Here is a 22,428-nt window from a genome sequence, read left to right as displayed (position 1 = left end):
GCCCCTGCAAATGGGCTCAGCCAACAGCTCTGTGCTCCCATGGGTCAGGACAGGAAGAAAGGGAAGAGATGACCAGGAGCTCACATGCCATCAGCATAACCCCAGCTCTGCTCCATAAGCTGGTTCCCAATGACTCCCCAACTTTCCCAATGTTGGGAGAGCTTCCAGTTTGGTCAGTTCAGCAAGAGCCACACCTGCTCTAACCAGGAATCTGAGGCTAAAAGAAGCATCCAGAGTTCCCAAGACTATGATCTCATGCTTGGGTGAAACACTCCTGCAGTGAGGAGCTGAGCCCACCTCAAACACAGCCAGGATGCCCTGCACAGGGCATGTCCCAGCCAATGCCCAAATACAGGCAGAAGCCACCTCCACAGCATCTGGGAGGAATCTGCTGGGAAGCACAGAAACTACTTACTTGGCTGGGCCACTGCCATCAGTTTTAGTCCACCTGCAAGGAGAAGAGAAGATGTGAGAGATGGTCCCTCCTGCACCCCACAGAGAGACAGGGCAATGATGGGGGCCACCACATCAATCCTGGAAGGCCAGCCTGGCTTTGCACAGGCTTGGCTTTATGGAAAAATGATGCACCTCTCCCTCAGCATGAAGGTGCTTGGAGACACCAAAAAGTCACCAGAAGAAGCTGGCACTGCACCACAGTTATCCAAGGAGACCTTGCATTCTCTCTTTGCAAGAGCAGACGAGAGAGCACGCAAAGACCCTGCTCCAAGCATCCCAGGAGCCTAGAGGAGTGAAAGGGCTGGGGGTCATGCACTCCCCCCAGGTTGGGACACTCACTTTCGTTCCTGGGGGTCCAAGTCACAGAAGGTGACAGTATTGAGGGGGTAGTGTCTTCGGAAGAACAACCTGAAACACAAAAGGGGAATATCAGGGCCAGGCAAGCTCCACCACTGTCCCACCACAACCCAGCTCCACCAGCCCAGAGGACACTGCCATAGGTCTCCCATAGGCTGCTCCAAGAGTCAAGGACAAAGCCCAGCCATGTCCATGACCAGGTTGATGCCATCCCAGGGACATCCTTCAGCAACACACTTCCTGAATCACAGCCCTGTGGGCTTTGGGAATGAGCCAACAGTGGCTTTTGGCCAGAGATGTGGCCATGGAGGCTCTTACTTCCTCTGGTTGTCCGTTAAGGTGATGCCTTGTGCGGAGACTTTGAAGTGAACAATGGTAGCTGTGGGCGTGGGGTCAGCCACCAGCGTCTCAGCAACAGCCTTCGAGATGGCCTGGGGGCCCGTCAGAGACTCCATCTCCACTGAGTTGATGAAGAGGACATTGCAGGCTGGAAAGGGAGACAGCAGACATGGAGTCAAGCAGCTCTCCCAAGCCAAGTTCACCCCATGACAACCCCTCTCAACTCACCGGCACCCTGTTTGAGGAGGTCTGTGGCTGAATTGGTGGCTGACGCAGAGTCTTTCTTTTCCTCCATGGGATCTAGGAGACATGGGATGGTTACTGGTGCTCCCTGCTTGGAAATCTACCCCCTCCCTGCAGGCTGTGAGGACAGATGCAATGCTCTTACCTCGGTCAGGAATGACCAGCTTGCAGGGCAGGGCCAAGGGTGTGATGGAGTGCTGGTACACCAGCGCTGAGAGACAGCCTGGGGAGAGAGGGAAGATGGTCAGCACAGGGCCAGTGTTGCCAGATGAAGAATTGTTTGCACCTGCTGGGTTAATACAATGATCCTTTTGCAAAATCATTGAGCTATGGAACCGCACAATCCAAAGTGTGATAACCATTAACCAAGGAAAGGAACAAGAAACTCCAGCTTTCCCTGATTAGGTCACCACTGCTCTGGGGGGATGGAAACAGGCTTTTAGGTGGGTTTCTTCACTAATGGTCCTAATGCCACATGTGGCAGTTCCTCTCACTGAAACCACCATGTAGCCCTCCACAGACGTATCAGGGAGGGGACAGAGGTGCCAGGGCCACTTTAGGAGCAAAAAATGCAGCGGAGGTCTTCATGCAGCTCCTCAGACAACACTAGTCATGGAATAAATGGAACAAGGGGAAGCCCTGCCCTCCACCCTCCCAGCAGCATCAGCTGTTCTACATGTGTGTGTAGAAAGGTATGTACCTATGCATACAGGCACGTTTGTGTGCTCTCATGAGTGTGCATGAACACAGAGGCTCCACAAGCCCACAGCATTGAGTTACACAGGGACAAGAGGCAGTAACAGGCTCTCCCAAACAGTTCTGCTTTGACAGTAGGCAAGGTTCTCCCAGTCCAACCCCACATGTGGAAAGCACGCTGGGGGCACTTACCAAAATTAGGCTCGTTGGGACATCCTTTTAGTTTCACACCTCGTGAGCTTGTCTCGATGAGGAAGTGCCTCACCAACTCATTGGTCAAGTCTCCTGGGAAGAGATGAGAGGTTCTCACACCAGAGCCACCCTCCTCCTATTACTATGCAGTACCATTAAGGAACCAGTGCTCCAGCTCAAGAGATGGGTCCCTAACAGTACACACACCCTCCTCAAATCTGTCCCTTTGCACATGGTCAACCCCAAGCCAAGCTGCCCCACAGTGCTGGTGGGCTGGAGAGGCTGTACCCATTTCATTATAATGAAGTCCAAGATGTAGGTGCTCCTGAGCCCTCCACAGCTCAGGGCAGAGGATGTCTGGTGCTTCCCTGTGCCCTGGGAGGCAGGGATCCCGCCACATCAGCACATACCCAAGGGCACGACTGGCTCAGCAGCCCCAGCTGCCCGCTCGCCCTGGCTGAACGATGGAAAGCATCTCGGCGTGGGAAGGAGAAGGGCACACAATACCTTTCTTGTTCTGCTGCATGACCGTGGGAGGCGGAGAAGCAACTTTCATGGCGAGGCCATAGGCTCCCCGGAAGGAGTGGCTGTCTCGGATGATGAAAGCCCCCGGCTCCCTGTCCTTCAGCAGGGCAATGGCTGCAGGAGAGAATGGCAGAGCTCAGATAGGCATGGTGAGAACCAACATACCCTGAAGACACCAGCAGGTGTCAGTTGGACGGGGTGGCCCAGCTCCGTATCTCATAGCCAGGCACCACAATGTTACCGTGCCTCCTGCATGGCTGAGTGGGTTGCCCGGCTCAGGCTCATCTCCCCCCACCTCCACTGCCCTTGTGTGGGCATCTCCAGTTCCCATCCTGCCTATGTCTGAGCAACCAAGTACTGGAGAGCAAGCAGGAGCGAACACCCAAATGCTGGGACCATGCCCCTGAAGGCATCCTGCTGCCTCCTTGTTCTCCCCACTCTTTTTAGCCATGTTTCCAAGACACCTCTGAGCATTATTAGCTCAAGATCCAGGCATTTTGCACCCTGAACTGCAAACACAGATCCACAGCACACTGCAGGGACTGGAGCTCTTCTACCAAGAGGAAGGTTTGAAGAGCCCACATCACACAAACCTGCAGCTGAATGGGGCTTCAACCCCACATCTGCAGCAGCCTGAGCAGTCATCATTCACCTTCACTCTCAACCCAATCCATAAAGGAAATCCTTGGTAATCCCTGTGATTCCTGATACATCCCAACTCCCAACCCTGTGTCATCTACTTACCCTGTTCCCTGGAGATGTCTGGTTTGTACCAGTACTTGGAAGTATCCTGCACAAACTTGACATTGGCACGAGTCTCAGGACTGATGTCTGCAGGAAAGGGAAGAAAAGACAGGAAAAAAGTTAAAAGATGCTGTATCTGAAACTCTACATCCAGCCAAAGCATTAATACGTCCACCTCCTTTCAGATCCAGACGACTGCACTAACCTCAGCCCAGTTTCCCATAATCAGACAGGCTGATCACTACCTGGAGCTTATGGGGCTGCTGGGCATCCAAAGCTAAATCCAAGCTCAAGGGGCCTCAAAGGGCTGTGTGTCAGATGAGCCCCTATGGCAAACAGCCAGAGACAAAATGGGAATTCTTTATTTAAAAGAAGCTGGCCAGGTGAAATAAAAATTGTTGGAGGAAAGAGGTATGTCTGGAGGTGCTGGAGAGATCCTGACTTCAGAGGACCTTCACTGCTCTCTAATGTTCAAGATTTGGATCACACTTCATAAAAATAAATGTCTTCCATTATCTTTGCCCTGTGAAGAGGAACTGGACAGGTCAATCTACCCTAGGCAAAGCAGCCCCAGCCTGACTGTGCCTTGTTCAGGGCCCACCAGAGGCACAGCCCCAACGGGAGCTGGTCCTCTGGCTGTGAAGCTGTCATTTACTCAGGCAGCATTTACAACTACCTGCTTTCCAAAAACAATCAGGCCAACAACCAAGAGGATTGGATAGCATCTCTGCTGGAGACATGTTATCAGCCCTCAGCAATCTGGTCACCTTCGGAGAGGCAGGGGGCTCACTCCCCTCTCCAAGCTGCTTGTTAGTTGTTACGGGTTTTAATTGCTCATGCTTCCCCCCTGGGAAAGGTCCTTGGCCACGGGAGTCACAGGGCCAGGACAAGTGCCAGAGTGCCCACAAAGGGCTGCCTGCTCAGCAGAGAAACTGGCCCAGCAGCCGGAGCCACCGCTGCCCCACAGCTTTATTCCCCTGCTCCTATCAGCCCAATCTTGACGTCACCAAGGTGTCTGTAACCAGAGCCGGCAAAAGTGTACCAGGCAGGATGGCACCTGGGGCTCTGCACCATTGGAAATGAGGAGGCAGCGGGGTCCCAGTGGGGTAAAGCCCTTTGGGAATGGGGCCAAGAGGTCAGTGCATCCCCACGGCAGAGAAAAATTGCCTCCAGGAGCTTTGATCTCCTCAGACACATCTCTGGAAGCTGTTTATGCCAGAGATGCTAGTCGGTGTTTTTCCTGTTTGGATTTGTCAGAAAGCGCAGGAAATGGCCCCAGCCCCAGCGGTGCCTTTGCTTTGCGGATGGACAGGAGGGGTAAATCAGGACATGGCTGCAATCCCTTTCCTGACAGCGAACAAGGAGGAGGAGGGGAAAGCCCTGAGTAGGGCAGGGGGGCGCAGGAACCTCCAAGAGCATCCCTTACCTGGCATGGAGAACTTGGAGAAGTCCGGCAGAGTGTGGGAGAAGGTGACGGCGCTCCCGCTGCTGGGGCTGGACATGCCGCTGGAGAGGGGTGAGGACACCTTGCCATTGACAGTGGCATAGTTGGGGAGGCTGTTGGAGCGGTCCCCAGCTGACATGCGGCGCTTCTCAGGCAGAGCAGGCTGCGAGGTGGGGCTGCCCTGGCGGTAGGCAGCCGAGTCCGGGGAGGAGGAGTGCGGCGTGCTCGTGCCGGGGTAGTACGCCGGGGACACAGGGAAGGACGGCGTGGAGGGAGGCTGGTAGCCAGAGGAGCTGCTCTGCCGAGACAGGGTCAGGTGCCTTTCCTCTGGGCTGGAGTAGCCATACAGGGGACTGCCAGGGGATGTGGCCACTGCTGCTTGATGCCTGGACAGGCTGGGGCTACCTGGTGGTGCCACCAGGTTGCCATGGGCAATCACAGCATGCCTGCCCAGCCCGGGGCTGCCAGGAGCAGCGCTCATGCTGGGGTTGATGGCTCTTCGCCCGAAGCCAGGGCTGGGCGGTGTAGTTTGTAGCCACTGTCCGGTGCAGGCTGCGGGGGCTCCCTGGCAGGGTGTGGACCCCCACCACATTGACCTGTGGCTGTGGCCGAGCTTGGGGTTCTGGCTGCAGGCCCGCTCGGCCATCAGGGTAGTCAGGGCTGCTGTATGCCGAGCCCGGGACCCCTCCTTGGACCATTGCAAATGAAGATGGAGACGAGTTTTGGTAGCTGCTGTGAGCAGAGGGCATCTGTGAGCCAACAGGCGAGCGGTACAAGGGCTCAGCTGAGGCATGGGGAGGTGTAACCGTGCCATGGGGGCTGCCTTCCGATGGGTAGCTGCGGAGGGAGGCCCTAAGGAGAGATGAAGAAAGGTAGAATTCAGTTCCACTGCTTATTTCTGATGCTGATTGGTACTGGCACCTTCCTGCATGTGGCCCACAGGGAAACTGAGGCACGGAGCCAGTCAGCTACTTGGTTGTTCAGAGGCAACTGTGGGATGGGTCCAGCCAGCTTCACGGAAGCAACTAGAGGCAGCTTTAGCTGCACCATGAATCGCAGTTCCATCTCAAAATATGACTCTCTGGGGAACAGAGCCTTTTTCCAGCTCTGCTCCCAGCAAACCCCTGATTTATTCTGCCCTGCCAGCCTGTGTGGTTGCAGAACAGCTCGTGGGCAGGGTAGACAAGGGACAGGGACAATGGCTCCATCTCACCCCAGAGGACGTATGCTCAGCCTAATGCAGGGCTAGGGGTTAGCACAACCCATCTCTCTTCCAACTCCAGGGGCCAGGTGAGAGGTTTCTGATGTCCAGTAACCACCAAGTAACCAGCAGTGACCCAGATTTGTGTTCTCAAGACACCAAAGTGTACAGCTGACTAGGATACCCAAACCCTGCACGGAGAGATGCAGGTCTTTGCAAAGGCAGTTTCCATGTGGGAACAAGCACCATCCCTGGAGATGTTCAAGAAACAACTGAACATGGCACTTAGTGCTCTGATTTAGTTGGCTTGGTGGTGTTCAGTCAAAGGCTGGACTCTGTGAGGATCTTGGATGTCTTTTCCAGCCCTAATGATTCTGTGACTCTGTGATTCTAAGCCTGTGCACCAGGCAGGGCTCAGCCCCAGCCCCACCAGCCCCTGGGACCTGCTCCCACTGCCTTACCCATCCATGCTGTGAATAGGGCTGCTGGTGGAGACAGGGCTGGGGGCGATGAAGGAGTTGGAGAAAGTGCCATTCCTGGTTGGCACCTCTGGGCCTGCGGGCTGGGCAGCAGGCTGGGCAGTGGGCTGGGCAGCAGGCAGCGTCCCTCCCCTGCCTGTCGTGGCCGTGCGCACCACTGACTCCACATAGCTCCTGGGCTCTGCAGAAAGAGAGAAGTGAAAACAGATGAGCCTACAGCTTGCATGGGAAAGGGACCACACCCTTCCCAGGACCCACATTGCACACCAGTGAAGGTGCTTGAGCTGACCTCCTCCAGCTGAACATTTCTCCCTACCTCTTCCACCAGGGGCTGTGCAAAAATACATCTGGCTCACTCAAGACCTTGAAGTTGCTTCAAGAATGCTGAAGACCCCAGCCAGGACATGGGGAGGGGCGTCACCTCTTTCCCTGAGAGGACTGGAACATGGGACCACGATCCCTTTGCCTACCTCAGCCCCTTCACCCTGCTCTGAGTCAGCGTCCCTCCCACCCAGGATGCCACAGAGAACACGTCCTGCTCCCTGTTCATCCACAGCCCCTAAAAATAGAGCCAGTGACACTGCCCAGCCTGCGCTGACTCACACGGGACTGATGACAATGCCCTGTGCTCCCTGCCCTCTGCGGCCCACCTCTGCCAGCCACCTCCAGCAGCAGACCAGAGGGCAACTCCAGCTATTTCCACGGCAGCATCCAACACTTTCACTCCCAGCCCAGCTTGAAACCGGAGCCCACGAGCAAGAAAAGCAATTTTCCTTTAGAGCCGCCAAGCTGTCCCGTGCCAGGAGCAGCGGACTGGGCTGGCCATTACCACACACCAGACCCGGTCCTCTCTCATACCTTGCCCCCTACCTCCTGTTCCACCCAGGCTGGACCCCACCCCTGTGACAGCCCCCACAGGCCCCACCAAAAGCTGCACCAGAGGAAGGGGCTGCAGCTTCAGTCCCATTCCCCCAAGCCCCACAGCCATGTCACACCTCAGCCTGCCCTACACAAGATCCACTGGCATCAAATCCTATGGGCCAGGCAGCCTTGCTGGTCCCTGGCTCCTGGCTGGCCATGCCCAAAGCAGCTCTGCAGTAGTAATTAGCATTACAAACATTATTATTGTTATTATTAGTCATTACAGCTGGGCTCTGGCTCAGCCTGCTGGCAAGCTGGCCTGCTCACCGTCAGCAAAGCCAGTGCACAGCTCCACGTTCCGAGCTGGAGCAGAGACATGCAAGGAAAAAGACTGTCATAGGTCCCACTCCTTCCCCCACAGCATCTCTGTGCCCCATCTGTCTGTGGAGAGGGGAGGAGGAGTCCCTCCCTTGGGCTGATGTCCCTGGCCAACAACCCTAGGAAAGATTTGAGCCAAAACCAAACCATGGACCTCTACACAGGCTGGGTACCAGCATCTAAGGCAGGACATCCTGAGTGACAGGGATGAGGCACTACCCAGGGCAGCTGCAAGAAATCCATTGCAGCTTAGGTAATTAAATTAATTTCACAGCTACTCACTTTTCCCCTTCCCAGCTCCCCAGCCCAGACTAAAATTAGCCAGACAGTACATATGAGTCAGCCTGCAAGAGGTTAGGACCATAGGGCTGTGAAAATGCCAGCCCCTCCTAAAAAGGCAGGAGCAGGGGGCTTGGGGGCTGTGCCACAGTGAGGTGTGTGGCCATGGGCACAGGTTCCAGTACATTGATTCAATACAGGACAAGAGAAAAGTGAGGAAGTTTCAGGCAGGATTTTTTTAGGCTGAAAAATCTGATCTTGCCTCCTTGTGTTTTCTTGGAACGGACTCTGGAGATGGGAAAATGGGTGGGAAAATAGAGAAACTCTGAGTCACCAAGGAGATGGGCATTTGTTTGGGAATCCCAAATCCAAGCAGGGCTGCACGCTGGCCAGAAATCCCCAGTGCTGCATCTGTGTCAGGCTGTTTTAAAGCCTCCTCAGAGCTGACAGACACATCCTGAGCTCCCACACTGCCAAAGCATCTTCCAACCCCATACAGAGGGCAGCCATTCCAGCCGGGATCTGCTAGGCAGAGCACAGAGGGGCAGGGGCTGCCCCCCTGGAGTGTGGCTCCTGGAATGTGTGGCTAAGTGCAGAGGGCCCTGAGCCAGCAGTAAGCCAAAACACCAGTCCCTTCTCAGAACTGCAAATTCAATGCCCAAAAATATAATTTTACAGAGGATGAAGCAGGGCTAGAGGCCCATGGTGGCCACTCAGCCTGGGCAGTGCAGGGTCACTGGACATCCTTGCCTGGGGGTCAACCATCATGCAAGGGGACAGAGATGCAGGACAGCTTGAGGTCCTGAGGGTTTAGTGGGAAGGAGAGGAGAGGCAATGTTTGAGTCTTTGGAGGCTTAAAGCTGCACAGAAATGGTAAAGATTGGGGGAACTTATGGGATAAAAGCCTGGTTTTATCCCAGCCTTGCTTCCTTTAATGTATCCAAAAAGCCATAATTGAAAAATCAGTTCTGAAAGTAGAACATTTTTTTCAAGCAAATACTTTCTCCACTATGACACAGTGTTCAGGTTTTGGTTGTGTGCATTTTGAGAAACTTCCAAGGAGAAATGCTGATGGCTGCTAGGGCTAGAGGAAGCACCACACCCACCAAGAAGAGACACTCTTTCCCCAAAACCCATCCTGAACATACAGTTCCTCATCCCAGCTCTGAGGGCGCAAAAATGCAATAAAGGAGGAAGCAAAACCACCCAACAACCGTTACCTAGCAGGCAGCACTCCAAGGAATCACAGCCACTCCCAAAGCCTCTGTCCCCACACGAGGTGTGCCATCCCAGAGCCCACAGTGCCTGCACTGTCAGCACAGCCACACTTGAACTGATGTCCCAGCTCAGCCCCATCCTTGGCATCCTCAAAGTGGCACAACCCAGAGACAGGAGAGCTGGGGGAATTTGGGCAGCTGCCTGAGGGGCAGGAGATGTGCACCAGCTGCTGGTGCTGCACCACTGCCCAGCCAGCTCTGCTGGCAACACACTGGTGGCCTCTGCGCCTGCTGACCTTTTGTGCTGCACTTTGGTTTATTTTCACTCTGAATGGCCACAGCAAAGCCAAAAGGGGAGGGAAGGAGACTAAAACTGGGGCTGTTGCTCCCAAATCCCCGCCAGGCTGATCCAAAGCTGGCCGTAGCGTGCCAGCATCCCCGGCGTGCCACCAGTAAGGATGCGACTCACTGACAAAGAGCTCTCAGTCCCCAGGGATGACTGCCACACAGTGTGACAGACCTTCAGGAGCTCTCAGTCCCCAGGGATGACTGCCACACAGTGTGACAGACCTTCAGGTCCAGCTTGGACACTGAGAAATCCTACCACGACACAAGGCATGCTGTGCCCCTCCTCTAAAGGGAGCAGCACAGGCAAGACTGAGGCTCCTACATCCCCGAGGGACAGCGCAAGGGAAGGCTGCTGGAACAGACACCTGGGCTTGCTCTGAGTGAGGTTGCATGAGGAAGAGAGATAGAGAGAGAAAGAAAAGCCTTTCTTACCTTCTTCAGAGTCACCGCCCGCTTCCCCTTCTAGCTCTGAGAGATGGAGGGGCAGGGGAGTGATGGGAGTGGGAAGAGGAGGAAGGGAGGTGCGAGACAGAAAGAGAAATCAGAGTTAAGCAGCTCTGCCTTGCTCAGGCAGGGGCACACAGAGCACAAAGGAGAGCCCCACACCTCCCAACACTGGAAGTGCTCCAAACTAAAACCCGGCCTCAGACACCCCCACGTCACATCAACATCCCAGAAATGATGTCCAGAACCCAGGAAGCTGGCTTCAGATGGGAAAGAGGGAACAGTGCAGAAGAGAGTAACCAAAGGGCTGCTCTAAAAAGCCCAGCAAGCACCAAAAAAAGCATCAGCTCACCCTTGAGGGCAGAGGGATAAGGGTCTTGCAGTGTGAGCTCAATCAACCTGTGGCCCCCAGGCTCAGATGGGTTTGAGGAGGTCACACTCAGCCCTGAGCTGGCTCAGGAAGGGGCCCTGGGTGCTGGGGAGCAGTAAGGTCTGGCTTGGCAGGCTACTCCAGGACACGTCCCCAGGACAGCAGGGCCTTTGCACTTAAAAGACTGCTGTCCAGGATGGAAAGAGCTCTGGATATTGTTCTGGCTGACAGGCTCAACTCCCAGAGAGCAAACTGTCTCCAGCTGTCCTAGGGAGGAGGAGAAGGAATGTAGGGGGTGGGAGAGGGAAGAGTATGGGGCTGGGCAGGAAACAGGGCCACAGGGTTATCTACTAGCCTTCACTGCTGAAGACCCCACTGTGCAGAGCCCCCCCAGAGCGGACCAACATCCCACATATTTACACAGTCCCAGAGGGCCCCACAAAAGGCAACAAGGACCCCCACAGCCACCTGGCCCCAAAAGGGAAGTGGAAGTGCCTTCTCCAAACTAGGGACCCTTCCAGGGTATCCTCACAGGTGCCCCCACAAAAAGATCTGCCTGTAGTCTCCACTCATGTCCGACTCACCTCCCACTGGATGCAGCAGGATCTCAGCTGGGTTGTGGGGCTTCAGCCCCAGTGCTGACAGCGGGGTCTTGGCCAGGCCAGGGGGAGAACGCACTGTTGGCACAGTGGACACAAGAATGTTAGTGCAGGGGTGGGAGGTGATGCCTCAGAAAGGCTGGAGCTGCCCATGGGTTCAGAACTCTGTAGCCCATCCACCCACTGGCTGCAAGGAAGGGCTGCTGAGAACACGAGATGTCCTCGTATGAAGCAACACCCTGCAGAAGGATACTGATCCCTCTCTTCATTTGGGAGAGGACACAGGATGAGGTGACTGGGAGCAAGCCCCCTGCCCCATTGCAAAGCTGGCAGGATGGAGAAAGGGGACAAATCCCATCAGGACAGGCCCAGACCCCATCTCCCACCACCATCCCCATAAAACCCCACCATAAAGACATGAAGCCCCTTTCATTTCCCCTATGTGAGCAGCCATCCCGACCCAGCTCTCCCACACCTGAACTCCTTTCTGCCAATCCCCACATCTGGCTGAGCTGGAACCCAGCTGTCCAGAGCAGTTCGTCACCCCCATTTGGCAGAAGGACTGCCAAAAACCCCCTGCCCTCCAGACCAGCTCAATGGGTGGATGAGGATGTTCACACAGAGGGCTGGCAATGCACATGTGAGTTCTGCACCCCTGTGCCCAGACATACACACCAGGAGGAGCTGTGTATGTGTGTATGGTATGGATGGCGTGGGGTTTCACAGGGCAGGGCAGACTGCCCCAAGCAGATTGCACCTCCTCTCCCCTCCTACCCACTGGGTTTGCCCCATTTCCCTGATGCTGTATTTTCCCATATCAGAGGAAACCTCAGGGCATCATCTTCAGCAAGAGAGACCAAAGGGCATGAGCCTCCAGCAGTGTCTGAATGTCTCTGACTGGTGGCACAGGCACAGGGCCTGTGGCAAGGCTGGGAGGCAGTGGGTGGTGGGAGGTCCAGAGGAAAGCCAGACCCTTGCCCTGAGGCCAGGTCCACCCAGCAGCCTGGGGCTGGAGCAGCTGAGCAGCCAAGTTCCTGGGAAACTAGGACAGCAGCACCTTCCCAATGGGTGTCTGACTGCCTCCAATCCAGCTGACCCCAAGGCACAATGTCAGCTCACACCTCAGTTGGCTGATGAGCAGCAGGGTCCTCACAGGGCCAGGAATTCTCCCGGGACCACCATCTCCCAACAGAGGGGAGTTGTTCCCATATCCCTCAGGGCCACTTTGGCAGAGCCTGAAAGCTGCAACTTCAAGCTTCCCATGCTTCCCTGGCTGGTGCTGGATAAGCAGCACTGTCTCGGGGCCACGACCCCAGCCAGGCTGTTCCCGTCACCTCTGCAAGTGACTCATCTCCCAGAGCCACTGAGCCACTGCCAAAGGAGCTGCTGCTGCCCCGGGGCCGAGCTCTCAGTCCCCAGGAACAACAGGGCCATTTCCGAGCTGCCAGGCACCCCGGCAATGCTCCCACACTTGTCTTCTCATCCCAAGAGACAGGGCTCAAATATCAGAGGACTGCAGGGAAGGAAGAGCAGCAGTACCCAAGAAAACTGTTAAGTTTTCCAAGCCCCGTAAGCTGAGCTGTGGGGGCAGATGGCTTCACTGTAACCAGGACATGGCATCAGAAGGGGTTGTGCTCAGCCCAAGCACCCCCAACCCTAGAGCATCCCTCAGCCTTCAGCCTACAGAAGTGTTTTATAGGGGATGGGGGGACTGTCATCTTTTTAACGGGTTTCCCAGTTGACTGGCTGCTCCATTGCACTGCTCTGGCCCAAGTCGTGCTGTGCTGACGTGTGGCTGCTCCTCAGGGCTCGTTGCTCAAGCTGGTCACACAAACCCAGTCCACACAAACCCACCACGACTGAGACAGGGTAAGTCAGAACAGAGATGCTGCACTGGAGGAGTGGAGACAAGCTGCATGCAAAGAGCATCCCAGCCTTCTGCCCCTCCTGTCTTTGAAACTGTGAGCAAGAAGCGACGTGGTGTGAGTCTGCCCTCCTGATCTTCAGTCCCTCCTGCCTCCCTCCCACTCCCCTGCCACTGCAGTTTTGATTCTCTTCATGCCATGCCAGTAGGAAAAATGGGGAGATGCAGGATGGGATGGGGTCATAGCATGCCTCTCTCCTCATCCCACCTTGGGATCCCACCAAAAGAACATCCCAGTGAGCGGAGGGTGGGAAAAAGCCAAGATGAGAGTGCCAAGCATGTGGTGCTGAAATAAGTGCGATGCTGACAGCAGCATGGAGTGGCAGGATGTGGAGGAGAAAGGCGGATGGAGAGGAGGTGTGGTTAACATGGTGGTGGGTGTTTGGAACCTGGAGCTGTCTGACCCTTGGCAAATTTCTGGCTTGCCCAGAGCCACCCACCGAGCCCCTCTGCCTCCCAGAGGCATGGCACTTACAGGTGTTGGAGTAAGGGGTTTGTGGTGACACAGGGAAGGCTGGGGTGGGGGGAGAAATCTCACCGCCGCTGGAGGGTGGGCTGGTGGGGGAGGCACCCTCCATCTCCTCAAAGGCTTCCTTGTAGCTGTGGAGGTGAGGCTGGGGAAAGCAGGAGAAAGTCAGTCCCATTCTTATGATGGGCACAAACCTCTAGGACACCCCAAGGAGAGGGCAGAGGGGGCAAAGGGAAGCGTTTCACCTCCTCCCTGATAACCACCAACCCCACCACCACAAGAACCACCACTGATCCCCAGCTCTGTGGCTGCTGTGAATGCTGACCGAGCCATCCCCCTCCCTGGAGGCACGTCTCCCCAGTCAGCCACCCCCAAGCCCAGCAGTCCTCTACTCCAGCCCACCTCTTTGGGCCTGCCTCCAGGGTTGGCTGCGATGGTGCTGACCACCTCAGGTGAGAGCACGGTGGGGCTGCGGGGCGAGCCGGGCTCCGGGGAGCTCTTCTCATAGTGGCTGTCGCTGGGAGTCCGCTTGCGGGCAGGAACAGCGCTCTCCTCCAGAGGCTTCTCCCGGGACTGCGCCCCTGCAGGGCAAGCACAGGGGGGCACAGGGGTGAGCAGCTGCCAGCTGAGATGGGGACCAGCAGGCAATGCTTCAGGCCTGGCCTGAGAGGTTTCAGCTTCAGCACTCACCTGCATCAAAGCCCCAGACCAGCATGGGTAGCTGGAGCAGATATACCCTACAACAGTGACCCCAGACCAGGCGATAGAGCAAGGCAGGGTTGTGGCTAGTGGCTGAAATGCTGCACTAGCCCTCCCAAGCACCATTAGATTTTCAGGGGCAACCTCCAGCAGTGGGTGCAAGGGGCAAGAGTATCCTGAAATTAGTCCAGACAGCCCATCCCTGCAGAACAGGGAAGCAACAGGGCCTCCCGACAGCATCACAGTGGGAAATGACCAAATCAGCCAGCACAAGGACAGCTGTATTCAGCCTGCATCCCTGCACCCACAGCCAGATGTGGCTTCAACCACAGCAGTGGAAAAAGCCTGGTTTTGTGAATCCCCAAGGCAGAGGGAGCACTGGATAAAGAAGAAAGAACCCATCAGAGGAATGGTGCAGGGAACCCTAAAAAAAAACACTGCTGCTCTGTCCCCAGTGCAAAGCCTCTCTAAAAGGAGAGATCAGCATCTCCCCTCCATCTCCCCTCAAACATCTTTCCCAGATCCCAGCAGTATGAGCCACCAATGTTCACAGGCTGGGGGGAAGAACAGAGTGACCAAGTCATCACAGGAGATTGGGTTTCTTGGGCTGTGGAGATCTCCTTGGCTGGGATAAAGCCCAGGAACACAAAGTTGGCACAGGGCAGGGCAGCTCAACTCCCCCAGCACCTGAAAGTGCCCAAACACATTTTCTATCCCACCTCGCCTGGTTAAGAGGTTACTCTGGGCTCATGGATGATGGTGCTGAGTTCAGTGCACAGCAACCCCACGGAGTACCATGGGCACAGCTCAGAGCCTCGTGGGACTCACACTCCTACCCACTAGCAGAGGTGACAACACTATCCCCTCTACTTTTCCCACAATCGTTGAGCACTCGTGCTCCCCTTGGTCAGCACATTAGGGAACAAAAAAAAGAGAAAAAGGAGAAAAGAAAAAAAAAAAAAGGAGAAAGGCCAGCATCACGCTCCAGGAAATGCACTTTTCAAACACCAACTCCTTTCCCACGGGCTGGCGGAGGAAAACCAGCCATCAGCTGCTTCCCCTCACTCCCGGGGGCTCCGCATGGGACCCACGCCTCGCACCCGCTGCCCTCCCCTCCTCGCTGCTCGGCACACACACCAGAGCTTTCCCGGCCCGGGGCAAGGGCTGCCAGGGCAGCGGGGAAGGAGGTGGCCCAGGCACATTTCTAAATAATCAGCCCAGTGAATGGCAACAACAATAAAATCGCGGCTCAGGGGGAGAGGCGGCCAGGCTGCGAGGCGGGGGACTCGAGCCAACGGGGCTGGCTCCAGCCGCAGAGGCAGCCTGGAAAATTCCACTAAGAGCAGCTTTGAAACACAACTCCCGATCCTTTCTGCAGGTGCTCACCGGCACGGGAGATGGCCATTAAAAAGACCAGTGGAGAGAACAGGGGGACCAGGAGGGTCCCTGGGAAGCTGTCTTGCAGGTATGGGTAGCATTGCATAGGGCCACCCCATATATTTTGTCCTGCTCTTCACTTTAAGGGAAGAAGAAAAAGAAGAAACTGAAGCTCGCAGTTGCGAGCACAGGGAAAAACAAGATAGTGGGGGGGAAAAAAAGCAAACTCTCACATTTTCTTTTTTTCCTTCCACTTTGTGCACTATGGGTTCACCTGAACACTGCAGGAGCATCAGGAGGAAGATCCCTTGGCCTATTCCAAAGTGAGCTGCAGGGCCTGAGCACTTCAGAGAGGCAGGGACTGGCTCCTCGAGCTGTGCGCGCCTGCCTTGCTTTGCAGTTTTCATTTGGAAAGCACTAAATACAGCAGATGGATGGAGCCTGGCTTTTAGTGCGCATCACACATCTGTAGCATGGGACTCCCTCCCCTGCTCCGTCCCCAGGGCTTCACGTCACCTAACCACAGGGTGCTGGATCTGGCCCTTTGGGACACCCAGGAGCTCAGCAAGCCCTGGCTGCTCCGCTCCCCAGACATGGAAAGCGGCCGGGGCCACAGGGAGGGGAGGGAGGAGAAGGGAAAAAAGGGACTCATTGTTCAGGAGCGGAGAGTGGGAAACTTCACAGGCCGCCCGGAGCAAAGCCTGGAGGAAACCCAGGCTCTGAGCATGGCTCCCCTGACCCCCTGGGTGATTTATGGGATGGAAACTATGCTTGAAAAACAAACTCTCCTTTCCCCAGCTTGCTTTGCCCCCTCAGCAGACACAGCCTCTCAGCCACGGTACTGTCACTGTGCTCCCAAGGATGCCATGGCTGGCTGCAGGATGGCAGATTCCTGTTCACAAAGTGGGAGCAGCAGCCTGCACCCCATTCCTCACCCTCTCACCCAACACCTACGGCACTGTCACTCCTCCTGCTGCTCATTTAAGTACCTAACCTAGTACCAACCCACTGCCCTCAGACTCAGCACAGCTCTAGGGCTGGGGAAGGGCAGGGAGCACAACACCTAGGGAAGAAGAAAACAGGAGCAATGGCAAACCCAGGTAAGTTGCACCTGGGGAGCCAGGTTTTAGGCCAATCAGGAGGCAGCTGCTTTTAGGCCATGAGATTCTAGAACTACTGCCAGGCAAGAGCCAGGTGACATCCCCACCGTGGACAGGAGAGAACAAAGAAGCATCCCAAGGCCCTCGGGATGTGAACGGGGAGACACAACACCCAGGGAAGAGAGATGCAAACTCACTCCCTGTCTGCATGAGGAACAGATGCTGTCCTGTGCTGCTCCTCACTAGAGCCCAACTCACCCCATCCTGGCACAGACTGCTCCCCACGTCCTGCCTGACTACCCCAAATGGGTACAATAAAATACCTTACTCTGCGCTGGGGACTGGGAAGGTTCAAACTTCTTTGGTCCTCCTGGGGAGAAACCCATGGTGCCAGTGGGGAGAGAAAGGTCACAAAGATGGTGACTCCCCACTCCATCTCCCACCTTCTCCTTGCCCTCCAACAAGTGGGTGCACAAGCACCAAGCAGGTCACCAGCACACATCACCCAGGGCAAACTCACCTTCAAGGAGCAAGAGTCATACTGCATAAAATCCAGCCTCAGCAGCCCACACCCTCCAGCTGCACACCAAGACATGGGGATCCCTAAACTGATGTAGGAGAGACCCTCCTGGGCTGACAACTGGCTATATCTGGATTCTGTGGAGCTGCACATCAGCCCTTGCTTCCCAAGGGGGTGAGCTATGGTCAGGGCAAAGCTTGAGGGGATGCAGCAAGGGTCCAGAACTGGCCCAGCAATGAAAACCCCACCAGCAAGCAGTGCCAGGCTTGGATGAGATGCAAAACCAAGCGTGGGCAGGGGAGTCTGTACCCAGGGGCTCCCCATCACAGGAGGAGCTCAATGGGAGCCCTAACCATCACTCTGCTGAGAAAAGGGATCAATCCTGCATGGAAATGGTCTCCTGAGCCTCCCTCCATCCCACAGCCATGCAACACACAGATCACTCAGCATGCATAGAGGAGGAAGGAAGAATGAGAAGGAAGGAGCGATGAAGGGGAAGGAGAGAGAAAAGATGGGAAAAGGAAGGAAGGATGAGAGGGGGGAAGAATGCAAGAGAGGGAAGGAGAAGGATGTGTGGGGAAGGTTGGAGAACAAGGAAGGAGGGAAAGGGAAGGAGGTGGAATGAACGAACCGGAGAAGGACCGCTGCTGGCTCAGAGGAGGACGGGGGACTTTGGTGCTCTTGTTGAGTTCCCTGAGCTTGGCGTTGTACTCTGCCAGCATACCAGGACAGGGAGTGCAAGGAGGATGGGAGGTCACAGAGGACAGACACAGTCCCCCACAGAGAGAGGAAGGGGCAGACAGGACAAATGTCACAAGATACAACACGAGGGGAGAGAGAGAGAAAGAAGAGAAAATATTAGCTGGGGTCCAACAGATGAGTCTGGGGTCATTTGGGGTTTAAAGGAGCTCGGTCTCTGCTTGGAGCTGCTTTTCCATCAGCCAACTTGCCTGGCTCCAGGCACCACATAAACCCATATGGGAAATCAATGGTGGTTCCTGGTCATATATAGCCTTGTGCAACACCACAATTGCCCCATCACCATCCTCTCAGGAGTGGCACCATGCAGGTCCCCTTCATCATAGAATGCTCAGGGCTGGGACAAGACAGGGTGACCCCAGATGCCTTGCTAGAAGACAAGGGGGTCTTAAAGGATGACAGGACCACCTCCCCTCTGTGGGGAGATGCTGGGCATGCCAGAGCTGCCCTGGGCCATGTCTTCCCCTCCATCATCAGTGGGAAAAAGGAATGGGAGCATTCCCCCACCAAGAACGGAGGAGGTGTGAGATGCTCCTCATCTCTGCGCCAGGACACGCAGGCAATTTATAGCAGCAGGGAATGTAAACAAACACGTCCATGCCCCACGGTCCCCGCTGGCTGTCCCCTCCCAACTCTGCCTTCAGGACACCTCGTTCCTGCCAGAGGTCAGGCCACCCGCCTGCGCTGTCCCCACCTCAGCACAGAAGGCCCAGCTCCAGCAGAGACAGGTGGCCACAGGCTGGGGACCATCTCCCACATGCCTCTCTCCTCTCTGGGAAACCCAGTGGCTACAAGGGGACAACAGTGACCCAGCCCAGCCCTGAGGACCTGACTCCAGGTTAGGGGGACGGATGTTTCTGGTAGACACCATCAAAAGTCCATTTCCCACACACTGCAAATACTCTTCCTCCTCTCCTTAGAACTGTCTACTTTTTTAGCCCATTTTAATTCTTCATATGGGACGGCAGGGGAGGACAGGCATGGGCTGCTTATAATATTAAATCCAGACATACAGCGCAGTTTGGGCATCCATGTGTCCTTAGGTTTGTTTAAATTCTTTGCAAAAGCCCCATGACCCTTTGTGAATTTAATCTGGATCACAGAGGTCAGGTCCAGACCGATGCAAACTTCCTCCAACAACTCTATGTCCCTCCTCAATCCCACTCCTGCCACTTGCCCCCTCCTGCCTCCCACCCTGTGACTCAGTCCCCACTCCTGGGAGGTTGATGCTGTTGGATTTTTCCAGCCAAGCCTTTTCCCCCTCCCTCTAATGCCGGGCGGGTTTCTGGACTGAGCACAGAGCTGGAAGGGATGGAGCTGCCAAGGCCCAGCATCACAAGCTGGCCCACAGCCCCAAACCCTTCCCAAATGTCACTCCACAACTGAACAACTGCAGCCGAAGCAGTGGGAAGGGAGGGCAGCAAGCTGCCACAGCACCACGGCACCTTCTTTCTGGGCAGCTGGGACACTTGTGTCCCCAAAGCCCCTAAGCTACAGCTAAAGGAGGGCAGGGCATGGTGGATACAGCTTGCCCTCCACAGCACAGAGCTAACGCCTTCATCCAGCCACAGAACCGACACTCAGCAGTGCACCCAGCCAAGCACCAAACCTCTCTGGTAGGGCTGGGAAATGTCTTCCCAGCCCCTGACCACTGCCCCACAGCTAGGTCCAGATTCAAACCACCCTGGACCAAGCTGGGCAGAATTACAGCTGACAGACAAAAGCCTAGTTCCCAAAAGCCTAGTCCCCACTCCAGCAGCACTCCAGCTGCCCAAGGAGGAGGTCTGAGCACTAAACCCAGAAAGCCAGGGGGGAAAGAAGAGACTGAAATCAGGGATGAGCACAGAGACATCAAACACAAGACAAGTGAATTTCTCTGCTGGGTCCCTACACCAGATCATGCTCCAGGCAGGGAGAACACCACGTCCAAGTGGGGTCCAGGCTGGACAACCTCAGCCAGAGATGAAAAAAAACATTTTCCCAAACTCTCCATATTCCCCCCCCCAAAAAAAAATATTCCCCAGAGATCCAGCGACTGGCCTAGCCACCAGGAACAAACCAGCCCTGTTACCCTAACAGGATGGGGGGGATCTGACACCCTCAGCTACCCCTTCCCCCCTCTGGGCAATGCTGCTGCAGACAGTAAGCTGCAAGGAGGATCTTAGCAAAGAGCAGCACAGGCTGCTTCCCTGTCCTGCATGTCTCCATGGCAGGGGGCTCAGTCCCAAGCCCAGATCCAGCACGGAGAAGGAGTCTCCACATCACTTATCCCCCACTGTACCATGCATGCCACCCCTGTGGGCTCCAGCACCTCGGGACATGCGATCCTCCCCATCCCCCCTAAGAACCAAAGGATCCTACCTGCCACCCTGTGGGCCACCAGGCCCTCCAGATTCAAGGGCTCTTCTGCCAACCTCGACAGGTCTTCATAGCTCTCCGGTCCCTTCAGGGGCATCTGGTTTTGTGCTGGGACGGTGGGAGAAGGTGGGGAGGAGGTGAGTCGCTGCTGAGACCCCACAGGGCTGTAGCATGAGGTGCTGAGTGGGACAGAGCCCATCTGTGCTCCGGCCGGGGCATGGCTGTAGCTCCTGGGCTCTGGCAGCGGTGCCAGCTGGTAGCTGTAGGGTGAATAGGTTTCCCGATAATCATGCACCCCATAGTCCAGCTCTCCAGGAGAATAGGCTTTGCCCCCGGGCTCAGAGACCACGGGGCTCACGGACGAGCCGAAGGACCTCGGCTGGGCCACCTGTGGAGTTGGCCGGGCGTAGAGACCAGCAATGGGCTGGGTCGAGAGGGAGGAGGGCAGGGGTCCGGCTGGCTTGTCCTGACGGGAGGCGGCAGGCACACTCTGCGACTTGTGGACGGCAGGTGCGAGGTCCAGCATGAGGACATCCAGTGCTTCAATGGACTGCTCAATCTCCCGGCGAGAGGGCGCCCGGGGGAATTCGGGCATGCTGTGGCTGTGTGGGGGCACCGTCTGCAGCGGGCTGGGCTGGGGGCTGCAGCTAGAGATGCTGGGGCTGTGGCTCTCCATGCTGCCCTCCTGCAGCCGGGAAGGTGGCCGGCTTCCCCCTTGCTGTTGCCAGGAATTCAAGCCCCTCTGCACAGCCTCCCGGCTGCTGGTACTGCGAGCCGGGGCCTGGGGCAGCGCCGGGTTGGCATCGTACTTGGCAGTGTCCACTGCCGGGAAGGACCGGGAGCGGTAGGTTCCGGGGTGGTCGTAGGCATACAGGTAGGGCTGGGAGCTGGGCAGTGGCTGAGGCTGGAGCCACCCTGGGGCGTGGGAGCCCGGCAGGCGCTGTGGGTAGCCAGCCAGGTGCTCCTGAGCGGATGCCGAGGGCCGCAAGGAAGGCAGCGTGTCGCGGAGGTGGTGGCCCATCAGGGTGTTCTGGTTGTTGTAGGGGTAGCCACCATTGGAGAGAGGCTCGCCATCGTACAGCCCCTCCTTCAGCAGCTTCTCAGCCCCATTGCAGCTCGAGGGGCCATTGGGCAGAGAGGACAGGCTGCCCACCCGAGGCGCCTCCTGGTAGCCGGTCTCACTGGCAGTGGTGGTGCCATCCAAGGAGGAGAGCGTGCCCAGGCTGCCCACACTGTGCCCATCTTGGTTGGGCAGCTCATCATCCAAGATATCCGTCTCCCGCTCGGCCACCAGCGCCGCGGCATTCCCGTTGACGTGCACCTGAGCCGGCACCACGTGGCGGCCCGGCATGGTGGGCAGGCGCGCCGGCACAGGGCCGGGCACGTGGTTGTGCATGGGCGGCGCACTCTCCAAGCCAAAGCCAACAAGGAGACGATCCAGCTCCTGCTTCTCCTCAGGACTCAGCACCGCCTGGCCGCTGGGTGCCCCGCTCACCCCCGGCTCATCGGTCCGGTCGGTCTTGGTGGAGGCGGTGGAGTTGCCCGAGTCGCTGCTCACCGAGAGTGTGTGCTCGACGTGGTTGGGCGCTGCCGAGAGCGGGAGTCGGGCAGCGTTGACGGCACCGGTGCTGCCGTGGAGGGAGTCTTTCTTCTTCACTTTAGCGTAGAGGCTCCCATCCAGGGGCCCTTGTGTGTGCCCAACCTCTGCAAGGGGAGAAACGAACACGAGACCCCAGATCAATTGCTGGCTCTCTGCACGGAGCTAATGGGTCCCATTAGCCGGTGATTTCGATTTCTTCCGTGTGCCAGAACACTTAACGACCAGAATCGATGTCTCCTCGGCACCCTCCACACTCCCACCGGCGCCATCATGCAGAGACATCACAGCCAGGTCCTCCCCAACCCCATGCCCCCACAGCCCCCCAGTTCGCACGCAAGCGCTGCCTGCTCCACTGGGATCCACCAAATATCCCGTGCACTATTTCCAGGCATCATTCCTGGCAATTCTCCTCCACGGCTGGCAGGGGCCGGGGCTACCCACACAGTCAGC

The 22,428-nt window shown here is 56.5% G+C and overlaps 1 protein-coding gene across 1 annotated transcript in view; it reads right to left on the bottom strand.

The window, feature by feature from the left end:
- Nucleotides 1-22,428, bottom strand: part of TNS1 (tensin 1) — a 69,467-nt gene that overhangs the window by 5,074 nt on the left and 41,965 nt on the right. The window contains 16 exon segments of the mRNA XM_030951899.1: nt 416-448; nt 796-864; nt 1,132-1,300; nt 1,381-1,452; nt 1,541-1,618; nt 2,284-2,376; nt 2,791-2,922; nt 3,553-3,639; nt 4,979-5,522; nt 5,524-5,848; nt 6,659-6,857; nt 10,192-10,227; nt 11,158-11,250; nt 13,635-13,710; nt 13,968-14,146; nt 20,382-22,082. Of these exon segments, the coding sequence (XP_030807759.1) occupies nt 416-448; nt 796-864; nt 1,132-1,300; nt 1,381-1,452; nt 1,541-1,618; nt 2,284-2,376; nt 2,791-2,922; nt 3,553-3,639; nt 4,979-5,522; nt 5,524-5,848; nt 6,659-6,857; nt 10,192-10,227; nt 11,158-11,250; nt 13,635-13,710; nt 13,968-14,146; nt 20,382-22,082 (3,886 nt within the window).

Source organism: Camarhynchus parvulus, chromosome 7, assembly GCF_901933205.1.
Source record: "Camarhynchus parvulus chromosome 7, STF_HiC, whole genome shotgun sequence".
NCBI lineage: Eukaryota > Metazoa > Chordata > Aves > Passeriformes > Thraupidae > Camarhynchus > Camarhynchus parvulus.
This window is presented reverse-complemented; position numbering and strand designations above follow the sequence as displayed.